The 22,795-nt window shown below is 40.3% G+C and overlaps 1 protein-coding gene across 27 annotated transcripts in view; it reads left to right on the top strand.

Moving 5' to 3' along the window:
* kif1b (kinesin family member 1B) overlaps positions 1–22,795 on the top strand; it is a 215,086-nt gene that overhangs the window by 79,171 nt on the left and 113,120 nt on the right. For 10 of the 27 annotated variants that reach the window (XM_059638096.1, XM_048561054.2, XM_048561053.2 and 7 more), the window contains 9 exons: positions 974–1,085; positions 3,990–4,067; positions 4,470–4,535; positions 4,635–4,652; positions 6,661–6,736; positions 7,396–7,474; positions 8,435–8,577; positions 11,872–11,913; positions 14,479–14,690. In XM_059638096.1, coding sequence (XP_059494079.1) covers positions 974–1,085; positions 3,990–4,067; positions 4,470–4,535; positions 4,635–4,652; positions 6,661–6,736; positions 7,396–7,474; positions 8,435–8,577; positions 11,872–11,913; positions 14,479–14,690 — 826 coding nt within the window. The remainder of the gene's footprint in view (positions 1–973; positions 1,086–3,989; positions 4,068–4,469; positions 4,536–4,634; positions 4,653–6,660; positions 6,737–7,395; positions 7,475–8,434; positions 8,578–11,871; positions 11,914–14,478; positions 14,691–22,795) is intronic. The other 17 variants (XM_048561066.2, XM_048561060.2, XM_048561057.2 and 14 more) reach the window with 4 other exon arrangements.

The following is a 22,795-nucleotide window of genomic DNA, read 5'->3' as shown; positions in this document are numbered from 1 at the left end:
TTTTTTTTGTTGGTTTTCTTGGTTGTTATTTTTCTCAGCGGTATACCAGTACCGATCACTCTCGGGTGCCGGAGAAAGAGGCAGTTTCCAAGTCTACGTGAGAATGAGAACCGTGCGCATTCACCATATAGCCAACTAAGATTAATAATTTTTTGGGTATTGAAGATATCATGAGGTATTGATGGATACAGGGTTTTAAAAAAATGGATTGAGATAGCAGGTTGGCCATTGTCCATTTGCTCATCCTCGAGGAACTGACTGGCTGGTGTTCCTAACTAAGCCAACCACCCCATTGAATTTAAAAAGCCAAGCATACTGTTATGATTAAAAATTATCTCGTTGCTTTGTCTTGACAATCAGGGCAGGGTTGCTGCTTCAGCATTTGTTGAAACTTGAGACCAAAATAATAATTTGTATTGAGATTTGTATCAATATTTCCTAATTTTGGTTTATTCATAATTTAGCTGTTCATTGATTTTGAGCATATAGACTTCATTAGTTTCATGCTACGTAGAATACATCAAAGTGAGAGGCTGTTGCCAAATGTCATCTGCAATTCTTTGGGCTGTGCCTGTCAAATGCTCATGGGAATCAAGATTGTTGTGTAAATGTTTCCCTGGTTATAGTACCCAGACTTTATCTTACAAATGCACTGGTAATTTAATCTTCTGCAATCTAGTATTTAAGGTTAACAGGTAACTCAATTACTGTTCAATAGTCAATGCAATATCAGTGTAAAGGGCAGCAGAGTACCTGGAAAATGGGACAGGAGGAAATGAGTAGGAATTAAACAAAAAGGAATATATTTGTTTGAGGAATAAATAAACCAGCTGTCATGTTCTACATATTGGGGTCGTTATTGGAGGAAGAAAATTTCATGTCCTGTATATTATGCAGTATGAATAATGGGCAAAGGATTATTTTTGGCACTGAATTTATGAGCTGTAAAATGTAATCATGTTTTTAATTTCAGAACTGTGGCAGCTACTAATATGAATGAGACCAGCAGCAGGTCCCATGCCGTTTTCACCATAGTTTTTACCCAGAAGAAACATGACGTGGAAACAGATCTTTGCACAGAGAAGGTAAAAAGCTGGTGATTTCTTCTGAAGGGACACTTCACTTTAAACAAAGCTGAAATTGTTGTGAAAACTCAGGTCCTAAGGGCATCTGTGGAGGAAGAATCGTGATTAATATTCTTGTCCAAAATGGCACTTTTTTTCAGGAGATGAAATACCTTGGACTTGATGTTATCCCTTGTTTCTGTCTCCACCAAGTGCAGCTTGCCTTATTGAGTTTCTCCGTAATTTCTGATTTAATTGCAATTTCCGGCATCCTCGGTATTTTGCTTTTGTTTTAGTGCTTGAACTTATCACTGTTTTTGGTTCACATTTTATTTCCATTTGCCAAAATTGCTGGAGAAACTCAACAGGTGTGGCAGGACCGTGGAGAGAAAAATTGAGTTAATGTTTCAAGCCCAGTGACCCTTCTTCAGTGTACACTTCACTTATCATACACCATCGGTTCTAACAAAGGCTCACTGGACCTGAAGCGTTAACTCTGTTTTTCTCTCCATGGTGTTGCCACACCTGAGTCTCTTCAGCACTTTGTGTCTGTTTCAGATTTCCAACATCTGCAGTTCTGACTTTTATTTCCACTTGCTATTGTTTCTGATTCCAGTGTGAATTGCATTTTTTGGTTCCATTTAATAATCGACAATTTATCTCTTAAAATACCTTTTTGACTTTCCATTTGTTCCCCACCAACTAAAAAGCAAAATTCCAACTCTTCAATTAGTAAATTGGATCTCCGTAAAGTTGTCTCAGTGATAATGGGAACTGCAGATGCTGGAGAATCCAAGATAATAAAGTGTGAAGTTGGATGAACACAGCAGGCCAAGCAGCATCTCTGGAGCACAAAAGCTGATGTTTCGGGCCTAGACCCTTCATCAGAGAGAAGGGTCTAAGCCCGAAACGTCAGCTTTTGTGCTCCTGGGATGCTGCTTGGCCTGCTGTGTTCATCCAGCTTCACACTTTATTATCTCCGTAAAGTTGCTGCTTTATTTGCTAAATGGATTTTCTTGTGAGGGATTTTCTAATCCATGTAGGAGCGATGTGTAAATGACATTCTCAAGTGTTTTTTTTTCTTTTGCTTAGTTAATGATAAATGTCCTGAGCATTAATGGATTTTTTTTTCACTTGCCCCTTCATGAGCTGTTGTCAAGTGGGTAGCATTCTGAGTCTGAAGTCTCTGGGTTCAAGTCTCATTCAAGAGAGTTGAACCTAGAAAATCCAGCATAATGCTGCACTAGAGCAACGAGGTGTTGCTGTATTGTTAGAGGTACAATCTTTTTGAATGCGAAGTTAAGCCGAGGTTCCATTTACCTAGATAGACATAAAAAATCTCCCAGCTGACATTGTGAAGCGGAGCATGGGATTTGTTCCTGATGCCCCGGCCAATGTTTATCCCTCCATCAACAGCAGTAAAACAGATTACCTATACTGTTATTCTGTGGAGCTTCGCTGTACGCAAATTAGCTACTGTATTTGCTGCAGCATTGATCACACTTTGGAGGAATTTTATTTTCTGTGAAGTATTTTCGAATGCATTGTTATTGTGAAAGGTGCTATATAATTGTAATTTTTTCTTTCTTTTGCAAAACACTGCATTCAAGATGGGAATCAGTTGATTTCTGCACATAGCTAGACACGTGGGAGGCGCTCTGTAACATTGATAACACAGGAACAGTATTCACCAAATCTTAATGTCAATATCAGATATGTGAAGTCTTGTATATTTGTCCATTAAATTGCTTGTCAATGCACTGTGTCGTTTGTGAGGGGTTTGCTCAGCAACACCTAGAAAATTCTCCCTCATCACTGTGAGGATATCAAAATTTTTTAACTCCACTTGAATGAATAAACCAAAATTCATCCTACGCTGGTCATCTTGGGAATAAATCCAAACAAAAGACCATAAGGTGTAGGAGGAGAAGTGGGGCATTCAGCCCATTGAGTCTGCTCTACTATTAAATGTGATCGTGGCTGATCTAATGATCCGCAATCCCACTTTCACCGTATTCAAAGCTGTGGCAGCTACTAATATGAATGAGACCAGCTGCAGGTCTCATGCCGTTTTCACCATTGTTTTTACCCATAAGCCCTGATGCCCTTAAAAAATCGACCTCAGCCTTCAATATACTTAACAAGCCAGCTTGATAGAATTCTCGTACAGAATTCCACAGATTTATCACCTTCAGAAGAAAATCCTCCTCATTTCTGTCTTAAATGTGTAACCCCTTATTGTGAGGTCATGGCACCTGGTCATAGATTGTCCCTTGTGGGACAATCTATCACTCCACATTTAACATGTCAAGTGTCCTAAGAATCTTTGCATGTTTCAGTAAGGTCACCTCATTCTTCTAAAATCCAATGAGCACATACCTAATGTACTCAACCTCTCCTCCTATAACAGCCCCTCCCTTTCAAAAGGGCCTGTCCTGTGCTGTACTGTTCTATGTTCCTGTTATCAGCCGAGCGAACATTTTCTGCACTGTCTTGTGTGCCAGCAATGGTTTGACTAATGCCTTGTATAGCTCTGGAAAAACCTGTCTACATCTATACTCCAGTCCATTTTGGAACAAAGGCCCACATTTCTTTTGTTATCCTGTTACTTGCTGAATTGAATGTTAGCTTTTTGTGATTCGTGGATAAGAACTCGCAAATCCCTCTGTCCTGTATTCTTTCCATTGAAATGATATTCACCGTCTCTATTCCTGCCAAAGTACATAACCTCACTTTCCCCCCACATTATATTCTGCCTTCCCTCCTTCATGCCAGTACCTCTATTCTTCAGCAGGTGCAGCCAGTGTCTCTTGCTGCTTTGATTTGGAATAGAAGCTGATTTATTTTGTTGCAGTGCAAGGCCGAGTGGTTAATTTTGAAGGTACAAGGAAATCTGATGGATGTTCACATTCTCTCCTTGATTAGGTGAGCAAAATCAGCCTCGTTGATCTGGCCGGTAGTGAACGAGCTGACTCCACTGGGGCTAAAGGAACAAGGTTAAAGGTAACAAAGAATGGCAGATTTCTTGCTGACATTTCTTTATTTCTGATAATTGGAATACAGTGAATATTTTATGAAGTCTCCCATAATACACTTGATATAAATGGTGCATGTCAGCCAGTGGCAATTTTCCAGTTCAAACTGTCAAGCTTTTGTGTGTTTTTGTTTTGGAGAGCCATTAATAGGGTCTGAAATGTAGCAGAGTGTTATAAATAATTAACTTTTGTGGAAACCTTATTAGTGGGCCCATCAAGGTTAAGAAAACCTTTTGGGGGAGGGGGGAATGCAGAAAAGAATCAAAGCACCTTGAACTTTGCAAAAAGAATGCAGTACAGGTTTAATTTTTGTCACAAATTCAATATATTGACCTAAAACACATTGAGTTAATGGCTTCTTCACTTTCAGGAAGGAGCGAATATCAACAAATCACTTACAACATTAGGAAAAGTTATCTCTGCTCTTGCAGAAGTGGTGAGTTCTTGTTTATCTACATTATCTCAGCTTTGTAATAACAGACTTTCATGGTGGTTTTCTATAACTTTGTCTTTTTTAATTATGCTGCCATTGCAGGATAATGCTCCCAGTAAGGTAATGCCAGGATATTATATTATGTATTCCTCTTTGTTTTATATATGTGACAACAAAAAACGTCAAAATCTCTTGCAAGCTCTGTGTTGCAAAGCCAGTTTCCTTCACTAATGCGCATTGTTTGCTTGTGCCTAACACAAAGCAAAGTTAGAAATGTCACATATATAATTAGCGAAACTAATTTGTCTGTGTTTTAAAATTGCTGAGGAAATGTTCCTTAATGGTGTAACAATCAGTCTATTTTTGGTTCTGAGTTACTAAAGCAATATTTGAACTACATTATTACATCCATTTGGCCATGTAAAATTGTCTGCACATGTAGCTGGCCAAACAACCTATCGACTAAAGGTTTGCTGTTCACTGGAAATGAATTTGAGATAATTCAGGAATGTGGTTTAAGTATTGAGTTGGAACTGTACACTATTTTCTATTTATTTTCAGTACTCGGCTAACATTTGAAGCTTTCTTCAAGTTGTCCTTCTTCATGGCTAAAGACTTTTACAAGTGATCTTTCATCTGTTTATTCATTATCATTTTATTTTTCATGTCCTGCAATGAAATTTAACTTGTTTCAATTGCTGTAAAATAGTAGCCCTGTGAAGCTGCTGATACCGCACCCCCTTTACCCCCTCCCCCCAACCCTCCTCAGTTTTCTCCGAAATGCTCCTTCGTAGCTGTGGTGAAAACACATCATTGGATAGCGCAGGGTTTTGAAAGTTGCACAGGTTGAGGGCTGACTGACTTTTTAAGGAATTGCTGCCACGCTTTTTACTTTTGCCTTTGCTACACTTTTTTGAGTTCCTGATTTGCTCATGACATTTGGAAACTAGTTGAGTGATAGAAGCACAGTTGCTTCCCGTAGCAAAAACACGGAACTTTCTGAGAGCCAGTCTCTCTGATGGTATCCATGAAATTATTGCTGTGCAAAAAGAAATCCTAATGTCCTTTTAAAGGAAGGAAATTCCTCATTCTGGCCAGCATGTGACTCCAGGTCCACAGCAGTCGGGTTGACTATTGCCTACCGTCTGAAATGGTCCTAACAAGCCCCTCAGTTCATGAGCAATCAATAGCCCTTATGCTGGTGTTGCCATTAATCCCCACATCCCAGGAATGAACAAATAGTAGAAAGGTAGCTGTATTTGGAAGCTAGATTATTTTCAAGATTATCTCAACCATCTGTTTGCATCTTGGCAGGTCAGAGTCCTCATCCAATCCTTCTACTGTGTGTAGGAAACATTTGAATCTCTATTTACCTATTGCCATGCTTTCCTCCTCTTTTATGTAATGTCAAGACAGCTTCTCCTGAACTTCCTAAGTTAATGTCACAGCAGTCACAGATTTCAGTCAGAGATTTCAAATTGTAAAGGCCTGACCTGAATTATTGTATTTTGAGTCAGTCATGAGGCTAACGTAAGCAGGAGTGAAGCCACCATAGGTCAGAAATATCAAATGAATCCGCCCAAAGATGGACACACCATTTACTTGCTAACAAATCTAACTTGGTTAACGATGGAAAGTTGCTTGTGTTTGATAGATAGTGGCTAGACACTGAATGCAAGTTTGCATTGATCCTTCTTCAGTAGGGGAATGAAGGGTTATGGCAATGGGCAGGAAAGTGGTTGTGAAGAGTTAGATGAGCTATGATCCTGTTGAATAGTGGAGCAGGCTTGAGGGGCTGAATGGCCTTCTGTTCCTTTTTTCTTACTGTCTTATCTGTGGTTATAGGTAGTGAGTACAATTTTGTACTGATCTTGAGACAATACTTAAATTGAGAATTTTACCACTTTTGATGGAGAATGGAAATGCCTTAATTTTGGCCTTAGTTGACTGTTAGCCAGCCCTGTATCGTGGACTCTGCTTCAGAGCTATCTCTCTTTCTGATGTTACTGACAATATTTGAAAATGAATCGAAATGAACAGAATTCCAGCTTTAGACAGGTGGGGGTGGGTGACATCTGGCATATAACTTTTCAATATTTATATATTTTTTAAACCTTTTGTTGAACAGAGCAAGAAGAAAAAGAAGTCTGACTTCATTCCTTACAGAGACTCTGTATTGACCTGGCTTCTGAGGGAGAATCTGGGTAAGGTGACTCTCCGTGAAGCTTTAGTCCGGTTAGTGGTGTATGTATGTATGGTAACTCCTTTGGTACAAAACGAAATGGAATGAAATTTTACAAAACTAAGTCATGCATACATGACAGACTAAGAATTTGTGCTTCTTTGTTTTTATCATACAACCGTAGAATCCCTATAGTGTGGAAGCAGACCATTTGGCCCATCAAACATCACACCTAGACCCACCCCGTCCTCTATCCTGTCCCTGTAACCCTGCATTTCCCATAGCTATTCCACCTAGACTGCATATCCTGTACACTATGGGCAATTTAGCATGGTTATTCCACCTAATGTGCACATCTTTGGATTGTGGGAGGAAACCAGAGGGGAAACACAGACACAGGGAGAAGGTGCAAACTCCACACACAGTCACCCAAGGGTGGAATTGAACCCAGGTTCTTGATGCTGTCAGGCAGCATTGCTAACCACTGAGCCACCGTGGCACCCTTAGTTAGAAAGCATTGAGTTTGTGTGCTAGCATAAAGAGAGAAATTAGATTTGCATTCCAGAGTATTGTGATTTGTTTCTCGCTTAGCAGACTTTTAATCACTGTGACCTGTGCTGTTAATGTTACTGGTTTTAAGCGCAGGTTTATAGATGTTTGATTGTGGCTTGTTTCTCTCAGGTGGAAACTCACGTACTGCAATGGTTGCTGCTCTTAGTCCAGCTGACATAAACTATGATGAAACTCTCAGCACTTTAAGGTATATCTGTTCTTAACATCTGGTATTTATTTTCTGCTCTTCATTTAGCAGGCTGTATTTGTGGTGACTCTGCTACAAATGAATTCATTCCACTCTCTACAGGAGCAGGTTTGAATTCTACAGAAACCAAACTTGTTGAAAACAACATTTTAGCAGGTGGCACTTCTGTCTTGATGTTTAAATTAATGAATACAAACGTTGTCTTTTAAAAATTGAAATGCAATCCTACTCTAAATTTTCAGAATTTAGCAATAAGATGTTTTCATGCAGTGCTGATACAATTTCAGCATGTCCATTTTGAGATCCCTTCCACTGTAGGCACACAATGACGGCAGTCTGTATCATCTACAAAATGCACTGCAATACTTGGTCTCCTTTGATAGCATCTTCCTAACATGTGACCACTACCACCAAGAAGGTCAGGGCAGTGGATATACGGGAGCACCACCAAGTTTCCTTGAAGAGACATATCATCCTGACTTGAAACTACATTGCCACTCCTTCACTGACAATGGATCAAACACCCAAAATGCATTCCCTAGCAGCAGCACAGTGACAGTATCTTCTCTGTTTGGGCTATGCTGGTTCCACAAGGCCGCACATGAACTTTTCCTTCCCCTTAAGGACATTTAGAGATGGACAATAAGTGCTGGCTTGCCTGTGATGACGTGAATAAAACTTGATTAAATCTGTTCCAGGTTGTGCTTTACTCTAGCCTTGCAATTTGAAGTATTGATGTATGCTGCAGCCTCAGCCACAGAATTAATTGTCATAAATCTTCAACCACTTGTCGATTCATATTCACCAAATAATTTTTCTGTGTTTGTAAAGGATTTGATGAAACTCGTGGGTTGGTCAAGGGCATAATGGTTGCCAAATCTTGACACTGTGTACATTGTTTTCATTTAATGTTCTCCTCCTGGTGTAATTGTTAATATTATTGGTATTTTTATCCTTTAGGTATGCAGATCGTGCAAAGCAGATTAAGTGCAATGCAGTGATTAATGAAGATCCGAATGCAAAACTGATCAGAGAACTGAAGGACGAAGTCACAAGATTGAAGGACTTGCTGTGTTCTCAGGGTCTGGGAGATATTTTAGACAGTAAGTGGATTAACACTATGTATAACCTTTTAAGAAGTCATCATAATTTAGGAGCATCTGCTTTAGGCATGAGGATTGTTTTGGGCACAGAAACCCTCGTTATAATCCAGAGGGAGGAAGAAAGTTTTTATTCAAATAGTATATTCTTCACTAGGTTGTCTTTAAATCTCAATTTTAGTACAGAAATTCTTTCAGAATTCACTATGTAGGATCTAAAGGATAATCCATTTGTAATCTTCTATTTTCTTTTCTGTGTGTGTGTATGGCTGACACTGAGAGTTAAATGAGGTCACATGTAATCCTAAGTAATAGCAACACTGATCAGATTTAATATAACCCTGAAGTTTTTTAAACTGTTGCAGGAAATAATTTTTCATTTTCACCTTCGTGTAGTAACAAAAGTGAAATTCAAACATTTCTTTAACTCTCTTCTTTTTGTCTGCTTAGCATAAACCTTGTCACTAACAGTCTGTCGTCAGCATCTGGAAAGAATTGTAAGTGCAGATGCTTTAGGGCATATATTCAAAGTTAAAATCTTCAAGTCAATTTCTGAGTACTCACCACTTCCAGTTTTGATGTAGATCTCGCAGGGAGAGGTAACCATGTTACATGACCATAAAGTTCTTCCTTCTAAAATCAGCATGGTTACTCTGGATACAGGTTTTTCTAAACAAATTGAGCAGTAACTCGATTGGCAAAAATTAGATTAAGTCCACTCATTATTGAGCAGAACATCGTAGGATGAACCTGCTTCCCTGTTGTTGAATACCCATCAGTGATTCAGTATGGTACATTGTTGTAATAAATGTAGGCATGTTTCAGTGCAGTTTTATTAAGGGACCTACTGGAAATAAATTTGATGCCATAGAGCATGGGTGTATGTCCTAAAATCATACGGTACAGAAGAGGCATTTCGACCCATTGAGCCTGAACCAACAGAAAGCTGCTCTAAATCTAGACTAATTCCACTTTTCTGCACTTCATCCATAGTCATGGATGTTATGATATTTCAAGTGCTCAAGGAATTACTTTTTCAAAGTTGCCTTTCAACTACCTTCTGGGGCAGTGCATTTCCAGATTCCCAACACACTCTGGGTGAAAACATTTTTTCCTTATATCTCCTGTAAACCTCCTTAGCTTTCACCTTAAATTTATACCCCCTTGCTATTGACACTTTATCTAAGGGGATAGCTATTTTCTAGTCACCCTGTCCCTGAATGGAACCCCACCCTGATTTCCAGGTTGAGAATTCTCAATGTCCAGCTTGTTTGGCACATTTAGTAAGCGAGGAAGTTGTCTCTTAGACAAGAAAGTGCGGATGATATCAAATATGTTGCTCATGAGTTTAAAAATTCCTGCATTAATTCATTCACTGCTTATATTTAATGTGGTTATTTTAACATCAGAAAGTAATTAGTGGCACACTTTCTCCATAATATTCACCTGCTTTAAGATGTTACTTCCTGCGATGCCAATAGCAATTTTAAAAATTGCTGCCCACACTTAGTTTTTCAGTAAACCCATGAGCGGTCAAATGACATTGCAGACTCAACCAGTCAGCCTATTATTTTCAAACTGGGAATGGGGACAAATCAAATGTCCAGCGAGGATGGCAGTGTATGACCTTTGCAGGTATTTTATTTCACATGCTCCAAGACAACAACTCTTGCATCCCATGTATAGTCAATGAGAGGGAATTGGTGTGGCACCAAGGTAATGTTCCTATCTCTGAACCAGAAAGTCTGGGTTCCTGCCTGTTCCTGAGGTGTGTCATAACACATCCGAACATGGTGATTAAAATGAGCTATCTTCAATAACGCTGTAACTATGAGCAATACCAGCGATTATAAAGAGCCTGCTCAAAGCGGGTGATGTTAGAGTGGGCACAGTCTGTGATGCTTTCAGGGACATTCAGCAGTATGGGAAAAGGATGTGCTGGCTCAAAAGCATTTCAGTGGCACTTGATTTTTAATGTGGCCTTTAAGGCTTCATGGCAGGTTGTTATGAAGTCAGGGAAAACCAACTGCTTAGTGAACAGTTAGTGAAATTAAATCCCTAACAAAACTAACACTGAAAACCTCAGCGTGTGCACAAATCTGAGTGCAAGGTGGGGTTATATAGCTGCGGCTTGATCATCGTATAGTGAAGGTAGATTCTGTCATGGCTTTCAAATGGAATTGAAAGATTAACTGTAGATGCAAACAAATTGTGGGGCCATGAGGATAAGGTGGGCTGATTATCCACTTCAGTATCTTTCCTCTCATAGTATTGCAATGCACTTTTCATCATTGGTGTTTAGAAGTTTGTCCATCTCTCCTTTACAAACTCAGCCATGGAGTATGTTTCTGGAGTCGAGGCTTCCAAAAATTTACAATCCAGTGAGTAAAAATAAATTCTCCTCCTTTTTTGTCCCAAAGTGGCTTCCCACTTAGTTTGAAGCTATGACCATTGGTTTAGACTTCCCAACCTGTGAGGAAACATCTTCCCTCAGTCCACCCTTTTAAGTAATTTGTCAGTTGCAAAGAGATTACCCTTAATTCTTTGGGACTCTAGACAATACAGATCTAGGTGCTTTTAATGTAATCCAGGTGTGGTCTAACCAAGTTTCTATGCAATTGAGGCAAGGCTTTGCTACTCCAGCACTTCAGTCCACTTTTGTGATCAAAGCCATCAAACCCTTAACCTTCCTCATTAATGACTTGTAACTTTGCTTATGAATCTTAACACTGGCACTAAAGAACTATCCATTGAATCCTATGCACAAATAGCCCTGATTTCTGTTTGATGTAATATAGTTTGAGAGTATAGGAATTTGAACAGAAAGATATATCTCATTCCTATTCCTTAAAGATGTTTTTGTTTAAGATTGTGTGATGGTAGAGAAGTTTGTGTTGAAAAAGCTGAGTACTAATCTCCTCCATACGCTTTCCAATGGATGCATATTCCATATCATAAATCTAAGGCCTGAGTATCTGCTTTATCAAGGAAGTGCCTCTAATATGTTAGTGTAAATCTAATATCGTTTAAAGGGATGAAAATCTAAGAGACCTATATGAATCACACCATGGTCCATGTAATATTTCTTGAAAGTTTTTTTTGGAATCTTGGAAGATTTTTAATGATTTTTTTAAAAAAATTGGGCTGGAACAGTACAACGCCAGAATTTTTTGGGATATTGAACCATTTAAATTTTGGTGAAATGTTTTGCAAGTCTGATATGCTACTGGAAGCAAGTATGTCTGAGTTTTCAGAATGACCTTTGACCCTTCTCATTCTCCTCCTGCATCCCTCCAGTTGAACCAATGACTGATGATTACTCTGGAAGTGGAATCAAATGTGTGTATACATGTGTTGGTACTTTCTCATTCTCCTGCCAAAGAAAGCTCTTCTGCTTTTAAATCGTTCTTGCTTCAGTCCAGGCTTTGCATGAACGCATCAGTGGTGTTGCTTATGGGAGTATCGCAGATAGGTTTTTGGAGAGTGTCTGTGCTGTGTTCTGTGCAAATATGTAAATGGATAGGCTGGGAATGTGTTCTAATGTGTGCTGTTGCAAGCTTGCTTTTCTGTGTGTGTTGGTGGAAATGAGTGTATGCATCTGCTCTGGATATTAGGTTGCTTTGTTCACTTTTGGGGGGAAGCACCTTCACAGCTTCTGACTGAAGCCCCAACATCTCACCCTAGATTTTGTTTTTAAAGTTCTTTCTGCAGTTCACACAATTCACTTTTTGGGTTGAGAAAAGGATGGCATCACATCACACTATGATCTTCTTTGACTGACTGTATTCTGTTCATCATTTGAAAATGTTGATTTAATCTTGTTTAAAATGTAAATCAGTAACAACTGCAAGACCCCAAATGTATATTGTTATAATTGTTCGTGAACAGAGCCCTGCTTGTCGCTGAGGATGGAGCACTTGATATGTGCCAAGTAATTGGCGTCCACTTGTAAATATCTTCATTCCTCCTCAGTGGAGCTCCAATTTCAAATTGCTTAGCATATGACAGTGATGCCTACGTTTCTGTTGTTGAGATTGGTGGAACTGGTCTTTCTTGAAAGAAAGATATTGTGCTTACAAATGTTTATCTATTAAGGGCTGGGGCCACCACTGGCTAGGCCAGGCTTTATTGCCCATCTCTAATTGTCCAGAGAGCAGTTAAGAGACAACCATATTGCTGTGGATCTGGAGTCTCGGGGCAGCACGGTGGCTCAGTGGTTAACACTGCTGCCTAACAGCGCCAGGGACCCAGGTTCAATTTCACCCTCGGGCAGCTGTCTGTGTGGAATTTGCACATTCTCCCCATGTCTGTGTGGGTTTCCGCCGGGTGCTCTGGTTTCCTTCCACAGTCCAAAGATACGCAGGCCAGGTGGATTGGCCGTGCTAAATTGCAGGTAGTGTTCAGGGATGTATAGATTAGGGGAATGGGTCTGGGTGGGACTCTGAGTGAGTGTCAATGAGGACTTGTTGGGCCGAAGGGCCTGTTTCCACACCGTAGAGATTCTATGATCACACGTAGGGCCAGGCTAGGTAAGGATGGCACTTTCCTTCCCTAATGGACATTAGTGAAGCAGATGGGTTTTCTGACAATTGACAATGGTATTATGGTTATTATTTTTTCTGTTTAATTTTCATATTTTTATGAATTCAATTCCTGCATCAGCTGTGGCAGGATTCAAACCTGGGTCCCCAGAATGTTATCTGGATCTCTGGATTAATACCACTCGGCAATCACTTGCACATCAAATTGAGGGAGAGGGATGGTGCCAGACAAAGCTAGTTTTACGAGAATAAGTCCATGACTTAGGCAATATTAATCATCTGAACTTAATTTCTCTGCCATTGGCTATGTTGGTCTTTTCAAAGGCCATTTTTCAAACTTAGCCTGAACAACACGCACATAAGTATTTCCCATGTTTGTGAACATTGTAGGGTGATGTGATGCCAAAGTTCTGTTGGTTTACTTGTCTATTTTAATCCAATGTGTTTGCAGTTTTGAGAACACTATTTCTGTAAGCTTTGAGCACAAGAGAGGTCTCTGTGTATATGCACGTGTAATGTCATCTGCATTAGCCAGCTGCTTCGCAAATCACTTTATCGGACAGTAATATGACCAGATCAGTTAACTTTTTACATTGTTGGTACTACACTGATGGTGGTTTTAAAGTCTTACAGGGGCTCTGTAGAATTACTAAATAAAAGCACTATGCATCTTTGAGTTTATCTTCTGTGGACATGACAATGTGAATGGTCAGGTATTACGGGCAGCCCTTCGTTCGATTCACCTCTGCATATTCAATGAAAAGAATCTGATAAATTCAATATGCAGGTTCATGAATCATAGTAAAATTGATTCAGATGTATTATTTTTATGTATTCATAATAGAATACTTGTAAATTCCTCGTGTGATATTACATTAGAATAACTTTGTGGACACGACTAAAAGAAACTATTAAATGAGCTATTCTTAAAATCTTTTATTATGAAATCGCTCACCAGCAAATGGAGGAATGTCAGAAAGTTTGATTCATTGAAGCATCACAAAGGATGATTGAGTTAAAAGTTCAGAAATTTGAACAGTATTTTAATGTTATGAATTTATATACTTTAATACACCCTGTATGCGGTTTGTTTCTGTCGTGTACCTCCAAAGTTGAGTTAAAAATTGCACAAGGACTTTACCATTTTTTTTTCTTTATTTGCCGTGTATCCATGGACCATGTTTGCTCTGTTTGTTGTAAAGCTGATCAGAATCAGAATGCACTGTTTTAGAACTACCATCTAGTGTATATGCCCATTCTATAACCCTGTCTTGTGGATCTTATGTCTTTCCTTTCCTCTTTTCTCTCCTTGTTTTTTCTCTTCCACTTCCTTTTCCCTTGGTCTGCTGCTCCTCTTACTCAGACTTGAAAGAGATACAGAACAGTAAACATAAGTACAAACTAGCTTCAGGAAATCAAAGGCCTGGCCATTTCTCCACAGCGCCCGTGGGTACACTGACAGCTTCCCCTTCCTCGTCTTCGCTGAGCAGCCAGGCAGGCATTCAGTCAGTAACAAGCTTGCAAGAGAGAATAATGTCAACTCCGGGTGGGGAAGAGGCCATTGAACGCTTAAAGGTATGTGCTTAATTAATGATTCTTGCATTTTCGTCATGATGTTTAGAATCACAATACTTCCGCAATTACATCCAGCCCTAGAATGTAATTTAGACCAATCAGTATTTAAAAGAGCATGTTGTGTGTTGAATTTTCAGTTTGGATCTAAAAGACATAATGCAATTTTAATGTGCCACTCCATGTTTTAACACGTCTCACTTTTGAACAGTTCATGGTGCAGGCTGATAATGGGAACTGCAGATGCTGGAGAATCTAAGATAATGAAAAGTGAGGCTGGATGAACACAGCAGGCCCAGCAGCGTCTCGGGAGCACAAAAGCTGACGTTTTGGGCCTAGACCCTTCATCCCACTCTTCTTTAATCTCCATCTTCGGTCCGCCTCCCCCTCTCTCCCTATTTATTCCAGTTCCCTCTCCCCATCCCCCTCTCTGATGAAGGGTCTCGGCCCAAAACGTCAGCTTTTGTGCTCCTGAGATGCTGCTGGGCCTGCTGTGTTCCTCCAGCCTCACATTTCATTATCATGGTGCAGGCTATTTGGCCCCATGATCTGTCCATACCAGACTGACCACCAACCTCACTGTCTTCTCGTTTATTAAAAATGCACCATATCTGTTCCCTTTTATCTTGAAAGCTCCTCTTTTACCTGCTGAATTCCAGGTTTGGTTTGGTTTGATTTATTGTCATGTGAATTTTGTACAAAGATAGTGTTGTTTAGTGCCACCACTATGTGGCAACATCTTAAAACGCAGAGAATAAATCGAAGCGCAGAATATAAAGCCAGAAAAATAAAACAATAAAGTACATCTTCTAGTCTTATTTCAATAAGGTTTGGTGGTATTTGAAATAGCTCCTGCTTCTGGCTCAGCTATGGGCCTGGATCCGTGCTCCTCCATCCTGATGCTTCGAGTCCCTGCTACTAAACTAAGGACAGTGCTGTAGCCACGCTTTGCCACTGGAACTAGAGTCACAACTCTCTGCCGTCTCACCTCCTCCAATTGTACCAACTCCGTGAGTTCACACTGGGCCAACTTCTCCAATGCAGCTGCAGGGTCCTGAAGTGGGATGAAAATCGTCAAGCACCCAGGCCTAGCCACGGACCTAGAGCCTCCGCTTGGCCTGTGTGCCTGGACCAGCGGATTAAGCCTGGGACCTGCTGTTTGCTTGCCAGGAGACCTTGGACTTGGCTGGAACTGTCTGCCTTGTCCTGGCATTGCTGCCGTCATCTCCAGAGCCTTCTCTTTCGTCATTTGTTGGGCCTTGCTGCCCTGAGCCCGTGCCGCTATCTTCATCCACTGTTGCACACAGAGCCCACTCTCTCTGATGCCGAATACAATCCCACCTTGTGCAATCTCATCTTTTAATTTACCCCTTGGAGTCCACTTACACTCTCTAGGAAATCTACACTGCATTGTCCACTCAGCCACTATGTCCCTTTAATGCTCAGGATATTTATATTTGGTCTAACCAAGACTTTGAATGGATGACTGCACTTGTTTCTTCATGTTATTAGTGTATCATTTTACATTCTGATTACTGATGTCTAATTTCATTATTGGGTATTAATATGTTTTTCCTAGTCATTGGGTTACCTGCGGGAAACCTGGAGTATGGGCCAGTTGGGGTGACTTGTTGTGTCAAGGCTTTGGGATCCTGGAATGAACTTGTAATTATGTCATGATGGTGGATTCTCATTTGGTGTAAAAAGTACCTGGTGTGGGTAGAGCCAAGAGGGGAAGAGAGAACTCAGGGTTTGAAGGGGCCTGGAGCTTGGCATGTGAATGTTAGAAACCAGGGCAAAAGCCTATGGCATAGACCCACTAGCATTTGTTATGGAATTCATAGAATGATATAACAGTAAGATTAAAACCTGGTACATCTCTGCATACCACTTTATAATATTTCATTTTGATATGTCATAAACAGTGTTATAAAGAAGCATAAGGCTAAAGATAGTTTTAGGCTTTGCCTTCTCCATGACCAGTTTCTCTTGAAACCAAACTCTTGGATGTGAACATAAAACCAAACATCAAAGAGTGATGTAATTGACCTCAGTAAATATTGCAAACGAGCTGAACTTTGGGTATAGGGAGCATGTTGACTTTTTTCCCCCTGTACTCTGGGCAATTTGAGACAAGTTACCTGTTAAATATAATGAAGTAGCTAGTAATCATCTTCATAAATTATTGAACTTAAAATTTTGAGATATTTTGACTAGCTTATGCCTCTAGGCTATGTAGAAAAATTTGTTAGAGATAATAGTCACAGATTATACAAGCAGAAAATAGAGTGTTACACTTAGGTTAGGCAGTATCTGTGAAGAGAAACAGTTAATGTTTCAGGTTGATGACCTTGTCAGGCAATGCAAAGATATTTGATAACTTATTGAATATTGGTAAATATAAGGTGACTTGATTCATAGGATCAAAATCTCTACAGTCAATAAATGTGGAGCTGTAAAAACACAGGAGGTCAGACAGCATCTGAGAAACTGGGAAAGTCAAAGTTTTAGGTCAAAATCCATCATCATTAAAATCTCTACATTACGGAAGTAGGCCATTCAGCTCATCGAGTACACACAGAATCCCAAACAGCATCCCACCCAGAATCCACTCAATCCCTGCATTCTTACATTTCCCATGGCTAAGCCACCTAGTCTGCATATCCCTGAATACTATGGGCAATTGAGCATGGCCAATCCACCTAATCTGCGCATCTTTGGACTGTGGGAGGAAACCAGAGCACCTGGAGAAAACCCACACAGACGTGGAGAATGCGTGGAGTTTGCACAGTCATGTTGAACCAAATAAGATCCTGAGGGGTCGTAAGGTCCATGTGGAAAAGCTGTTTCCTCTTATGGGAGAATATAGAATTAGAGGAGACAGTTTCATAAAAGGATTGGCCATTTAAGACTGAGATAATGAGAATTTCTTTTTCCTAAAGGTTCTAAATCTTTAGAATCCTTTGCCTTAAAAGATGACAGAAGCGCAGTCATCTTGTTTTTAGGTTAGAGTTGAATAAATTGTTAAGAAAGGATGCTAGAAGGTTATCAGGTGGGAATGTGTAATGATCATATCAACTATGAATTTATTGGATGGCAGAGCCGATTTGAGGGGCTGTGTGACCTATTCCTGTTCCTGAATTGTTTTTCCAAATGAGCAAGTATATATTTTTTAAAATCTTGGTGTTTAACCTTCACACTTCTTTTTGTGATTTAGAATTTGCAAGCCTTACTGAATTAAATTTTTTGAGCTGCCAAAATAGGAAATATTTCCTGTGTAATTAAACCAGCAAAGTTTGTAGGCTGTCATTTTATCCAGAGGGGCTCTGTTTGCCTATTGAATATAGTTCAGTGCTTAATGAAGATTAGACAAAATAAAGGATTCTAATTACCGTCACACAGTCAAATGCTGTTCTGCCCACGGAATACAACATTTAAATTGCAAATTGACTGTGAGCAAAGTCTCTCAGGAGAGAGAACGCTCCTTGTACATCCCTCAGTGTACCCAAGGTGTCTCGTGTTAATATTGAAGAAGGTTTTATAGATGTTTGAAGCGAATCAAAGTAACATGAATGTTTCAGAGATAGTAGGAACTGCAGATGCTGGAGAATCTGAGATAACAAGGTGTGGAGCTGGATGAACACAGCAGGCCAAGCAGCATCAGAGGAGCACAAAAGCTGACTTTTCGGGCCTAGACCCTCCTTCAGAAACGGGGGAGGGGGTTCTGAAATAAATAGGGAGTGGTGCAGGAGGCACATAAAAGATGGATAGAGAAGATAGGCGGCTATAGGTGGATAACCTAACCTGTCCTTCCTCTCACCTATCCCCGCCTCCCACCTCAAGCCCTAACCCCATCTCCTACCTCCTAACCTCATCCCGCCCCCTTGACTTGCCCGTCCTCCCTGGACTGACTTATCTCCTCCCTGCCTCTCCACCTGCACTCACCTTTACTGGCTCTACCCCTGCCTGTTTGACTGGTCTATCTCCTGTCTACCTATTGCTCATGTTGTCCCCTTGTTTAAGAAGGGTAGCAGGGATAATCCAGGTAATTATCGACCGGTGAGCCTGACATCAGTGGTAGGGAAGTTGCTGGAGAAGATACTGAGGGATAGGATCTGTTCCCATTTGGAAGAAAATGGGCTTATCAGTGATAGACAACATGGTTTTGTACAGGGACAGTCATGTCTTATCAACTTAATAGAATTTTTTGAGGACGTGGCAAAGTTGATTCATAAGGGAAAGGCTGCAGATGTCATGTACATGGACTTCAGTAAGGCGTTTGATAAGGTTCCCCATGGCAGGCTGATGGAGAAAGTGAAGTCGCATGGGGTCCAGGGTGTGCTAGCGAGATGGATAAAAAAACTTGCTAGGCAGCAGGAGTCAGAGTAGTAGTGGAAGGGGGTTTCTCAAATTGGAGACCTGTGACCAGCGGTGTTCCACAGGGATCTGTACTGGGACCGTTGTTGGTGATATACGTAAATGATCTGGAGGAAGGTCTATGTGATCTGATTAGCAAGTTTGCAGATGACACAAAGATTGGTGGAGTAGCAGATAGTGAAGGGGACTGTCGGAGAATACTGCAGAATGTAGATAGATTGGAGAGTTAGGTGGAGAAATGGCAGATGGAGTTAAATCTGGGCAAATGCGAGGTGATGCAATTTGAAAGATCTAATTCACGAGCAAACTGTACAGTAAATGGAAGAGTCCTGGGGAAAATTGATGCTCAGATCTGGGTGTTCAGCTCCATTGTTCCCTGAAGGTGGCAACGCAGGTCAATAGGGTGGTCAAGAAGGCACACAGCATGCTTTCCTTCATTGGATGGGGTATTGAGTACAAGAGTTGTCAGGTCATGTTACAGTTATGTAGGACTTTGGTTCGGCCAGATTTGGAGTACTTCATACAGTTCTGGTCGCCACGTTACCAAAAGGATGTGGATGCTTTGGAGAGGGTGCAGGGGTGGTTCACCAGGATGTTGCCTGGTATGGACGGCGCTAGCTATGAAGAAAGGTTGAGTGGATTAGGATTATTTTCATTAGAAAGATAGAGATTGAGTGGGGGATCTGATTGAGGTCTACAAAATCATGAGGGGTAAAGACAGGGTGGATAGCAAGAAGCTTTTTCCCCAGAGTAGGGGACTCAATTACTAGGGGCCATGAGTTCAAAGTGAGAGCAGGAAAGTTTTTTTTTTAGGGGAGATATGCGTGGAAACTTCTTTCTGCAGAGAGTGGTGCGTGCCTGGAACGTGTTCATCTCTACTGTTCCCCAACAGTCACTTCAAATACAAATTTCTAGTTGAACTCACTTGGGTGTGCTCACAAATACAGAGTGGTAGCTGGCTTGAGGTACATTGAAGTTCGGGAAATCTTACAATAGAAAGTAGACAGGGATTGTTATACTTCAAATCTGAATGACCTGACGAGGGACTACTTAACAAAAAGGAAACTGTAAAGGAAATTGTGCTGATACTTTTATTGACATTCCATTATTGTAAAGGTCTCCTAACTCTTTGTTACCTCTAATGGAAGAATATCTGACAGACATCACCTGAGATTTCAAATAATAATGAATGGTCGCATTGTGACCTTCTGATTTAGTTCTGGGAATGCGCATCTACTTGCAAACAATGGTCACTCTCACATAGGAAAATCAGGAACAAGAGGACGTCATTCCGTTTCTCAAGGCCCCTCCACCATTCAATTGAATCATGGCTGATTTCCTACCTTTAACACGTATTTTCCTGCATTATCCTCACATTGCTTGGTATGTTTAATATTTAGAACTCTTTTGCTCTTGGTGTTGATTCACTGAGCCACCTTAGGTGGAGATTCCAAGGATTCACTAGTCACTGCATGAAAACTGTCTTAGCTTTTCTGTCATAAATGACATCACCTATTCTCAGACTGTGCCCCCACTCCTCCCCAATAATTTCATCACTAAAGTAAAAAGCATTTGGTTCAGGGAATGAGAAAAATTGTGGTCCACTATGTTCTGACCAGTGTGTGCTGATTTGACCAATTTTTGTACTGTTTCTGATAGATATGTGAAGCCAGTTTTGTTGAGGAGAAACTTTGTTGAGGTCTGGCAGCATCTGTGGAGCAAGAAACTTAATGTTTCGAGTCTGGTATGAACCTTCTGAACAGGGGTTGTAGCAGACTCAAAACAGTAACCGTTTCTTTCTCCACAGATGCGCTCAGACCTGCTGACATTTCCCAGCATTCACAATATTTTGCATTTATTTGTTGAGGAGCAGGTCTGCCACACTTGTGTGCGTTAGTTGTGCCTGGAGGCAACTTAGTAACATTCCTTTTAAAAACAAAATGACTACTAGTTACAAACAGCCATGGCAGCAGCTTTGGAATACTCTCAACCTGCCCTGCCAGGATGTGACCAAATGACATGAGTGGAGGGGGGGGTCAAGGCAAGAGTGTAGTTTTTCCATGAAATAAATCATGGGTGAGGAAGTTTTCCCTTTCTTGGGACCGTAGTTCAAGTCCACTTTGCTCAGTAATGGCATTTCTGCCTCTGAATCAGCCCCAAACAACGTACTTAAATACATAATCTAGGCTGCCTCTTCAGTGCAGTAATGAGTGCTGCATTGTTGAAGGTTCAGCCTTTTGGATGAGACACCAAATCTGTTTATTCTGACGATTAAAAGACCCTATGATACTATTTCGTGCAGATCAGGGCAGTTATCAGCCTCATCAACATTTATCCTTTGGACAAATCCATCAAAAGGTGAATGGCTATATCTCTTATTATCCTTAATGTGACGTATAACCTACAAATTAGGTGACATGTTTATCTTCTTCATGTTGACTGAAATCTAGTAAGACAAGTAACTGGCATTTTTAGGATGTCCTGAGGATGTGTAAATTTGTGTGCACGCTTTTTAACTAACATTGTAAAATGTCTAATCTGCCCAGCCCTTATCTTTGTATCTTCTCGATAGTGACACATGTGTACATAGAACAGAGCTCACCGGAAGAAACTGGTATTTTTAAAATGAGCATTTGAATGAAAGTCTTTCAGCCAGCTGTAATATTATTCCCGCTGGTACAAATCTTTTTCGAGGCTCCTAATCACAAATGTTGCACTGTTCTTGTCAATTAATGGTATCTTTGGGCATGGTTTAGTGCAGTATTATGACAGAAGAAAGAATGCAGTTGTTCATTGAGTCAAGGGATTTCTTCTCTGTGTTGAAACAGATATCTTCTCTCCAGTCTGTTCATAAACCGACACCCCTCCCAAAAAAAATGATGCATTTCAGAGCATGTAAGTGCTTTCCAAACCACATGAGAGAAGAAGCATTCTAATGATACTGCAGTTAATGCTGGTTACTACAGCAACTAGACTGAACATGCTCTGCAGTCCCTTGATAGTGAACCTGTCATGGCATGATGTCATTTCATTGGAAGATACAAATAACATTTCAAGGCAGGTGTAAACTAAAATGAGAAGGGGACTATTGTGTGTTTGCAAATTGAAGTATCACACAACCACATTGGGGAAAGAAAACAGTTAAGATTCAAAAATCTCATCTGGGTATTTCTTTCAGTTGTTTATTATGGAGTAAATTTAAATTTCTCATGTTTACACAACGCAAGTTAAATTATAAAATGTGGGCATGATGAGTTCCTTATGCCCGATTTTATACCAGCACAATCGGAAGTTAATAGAATTGTTTAAAGGCACAGGGCAGAAGGGAGAAATTGAAATTCAATATTTCAGCTAGATTTTTGTGTAACACAAGATTTTATGACAGGGTAAACACAGGAAGGGCATTCCCTCTGCCTGGGGAGTCCAGAGCCTGGGGTCACTGTCTAAAGATGTAGGGTTGGCTGTTTAATACATTTGGGGAAAATGTCTTCATTCAGAGTGGCTGAGGCTAAAATGTTGTTTTCAAGAATGAGTTGGATACAGTTCTTGGGCTAAAGGGATCAAAGGATATGGGGAGAAAATGGGTGCAGAGTATTGAATTAGATGATCAGCCATTATCATACTGAATAGCCTATTCCAGCTTCTGTTTTCTATGTTTGTTAGGACTGCAGCAGAACCTGTTATAAATACATAGTACAGTTGTCATTTTGAGTAAAACCATCAAGGAATGC

The sequence above is a fragment of the Stegostoma tigrinum genome, chromosome 28, assembly GCF_030684315.1.
Source record: "Stegostoma tigrinum isolate sSteTig4 chromosome 28, sSteTig4.hap1, whole genome shotgun sequence".
Classification (NCBI taxonomy): domain Eukaryota; kingdom Metazoa; phylum Chordata; class Chondrichthyes; order Orectolobiformes; family Stegostomatidae; genus Stegostoma; species Stegostoma tigrinum.
The sequence above is the reverse complement of the archived record's forward strand: the minus strand, read 5'-3'. Positions and strand labels throughout refer to the sequence as shown.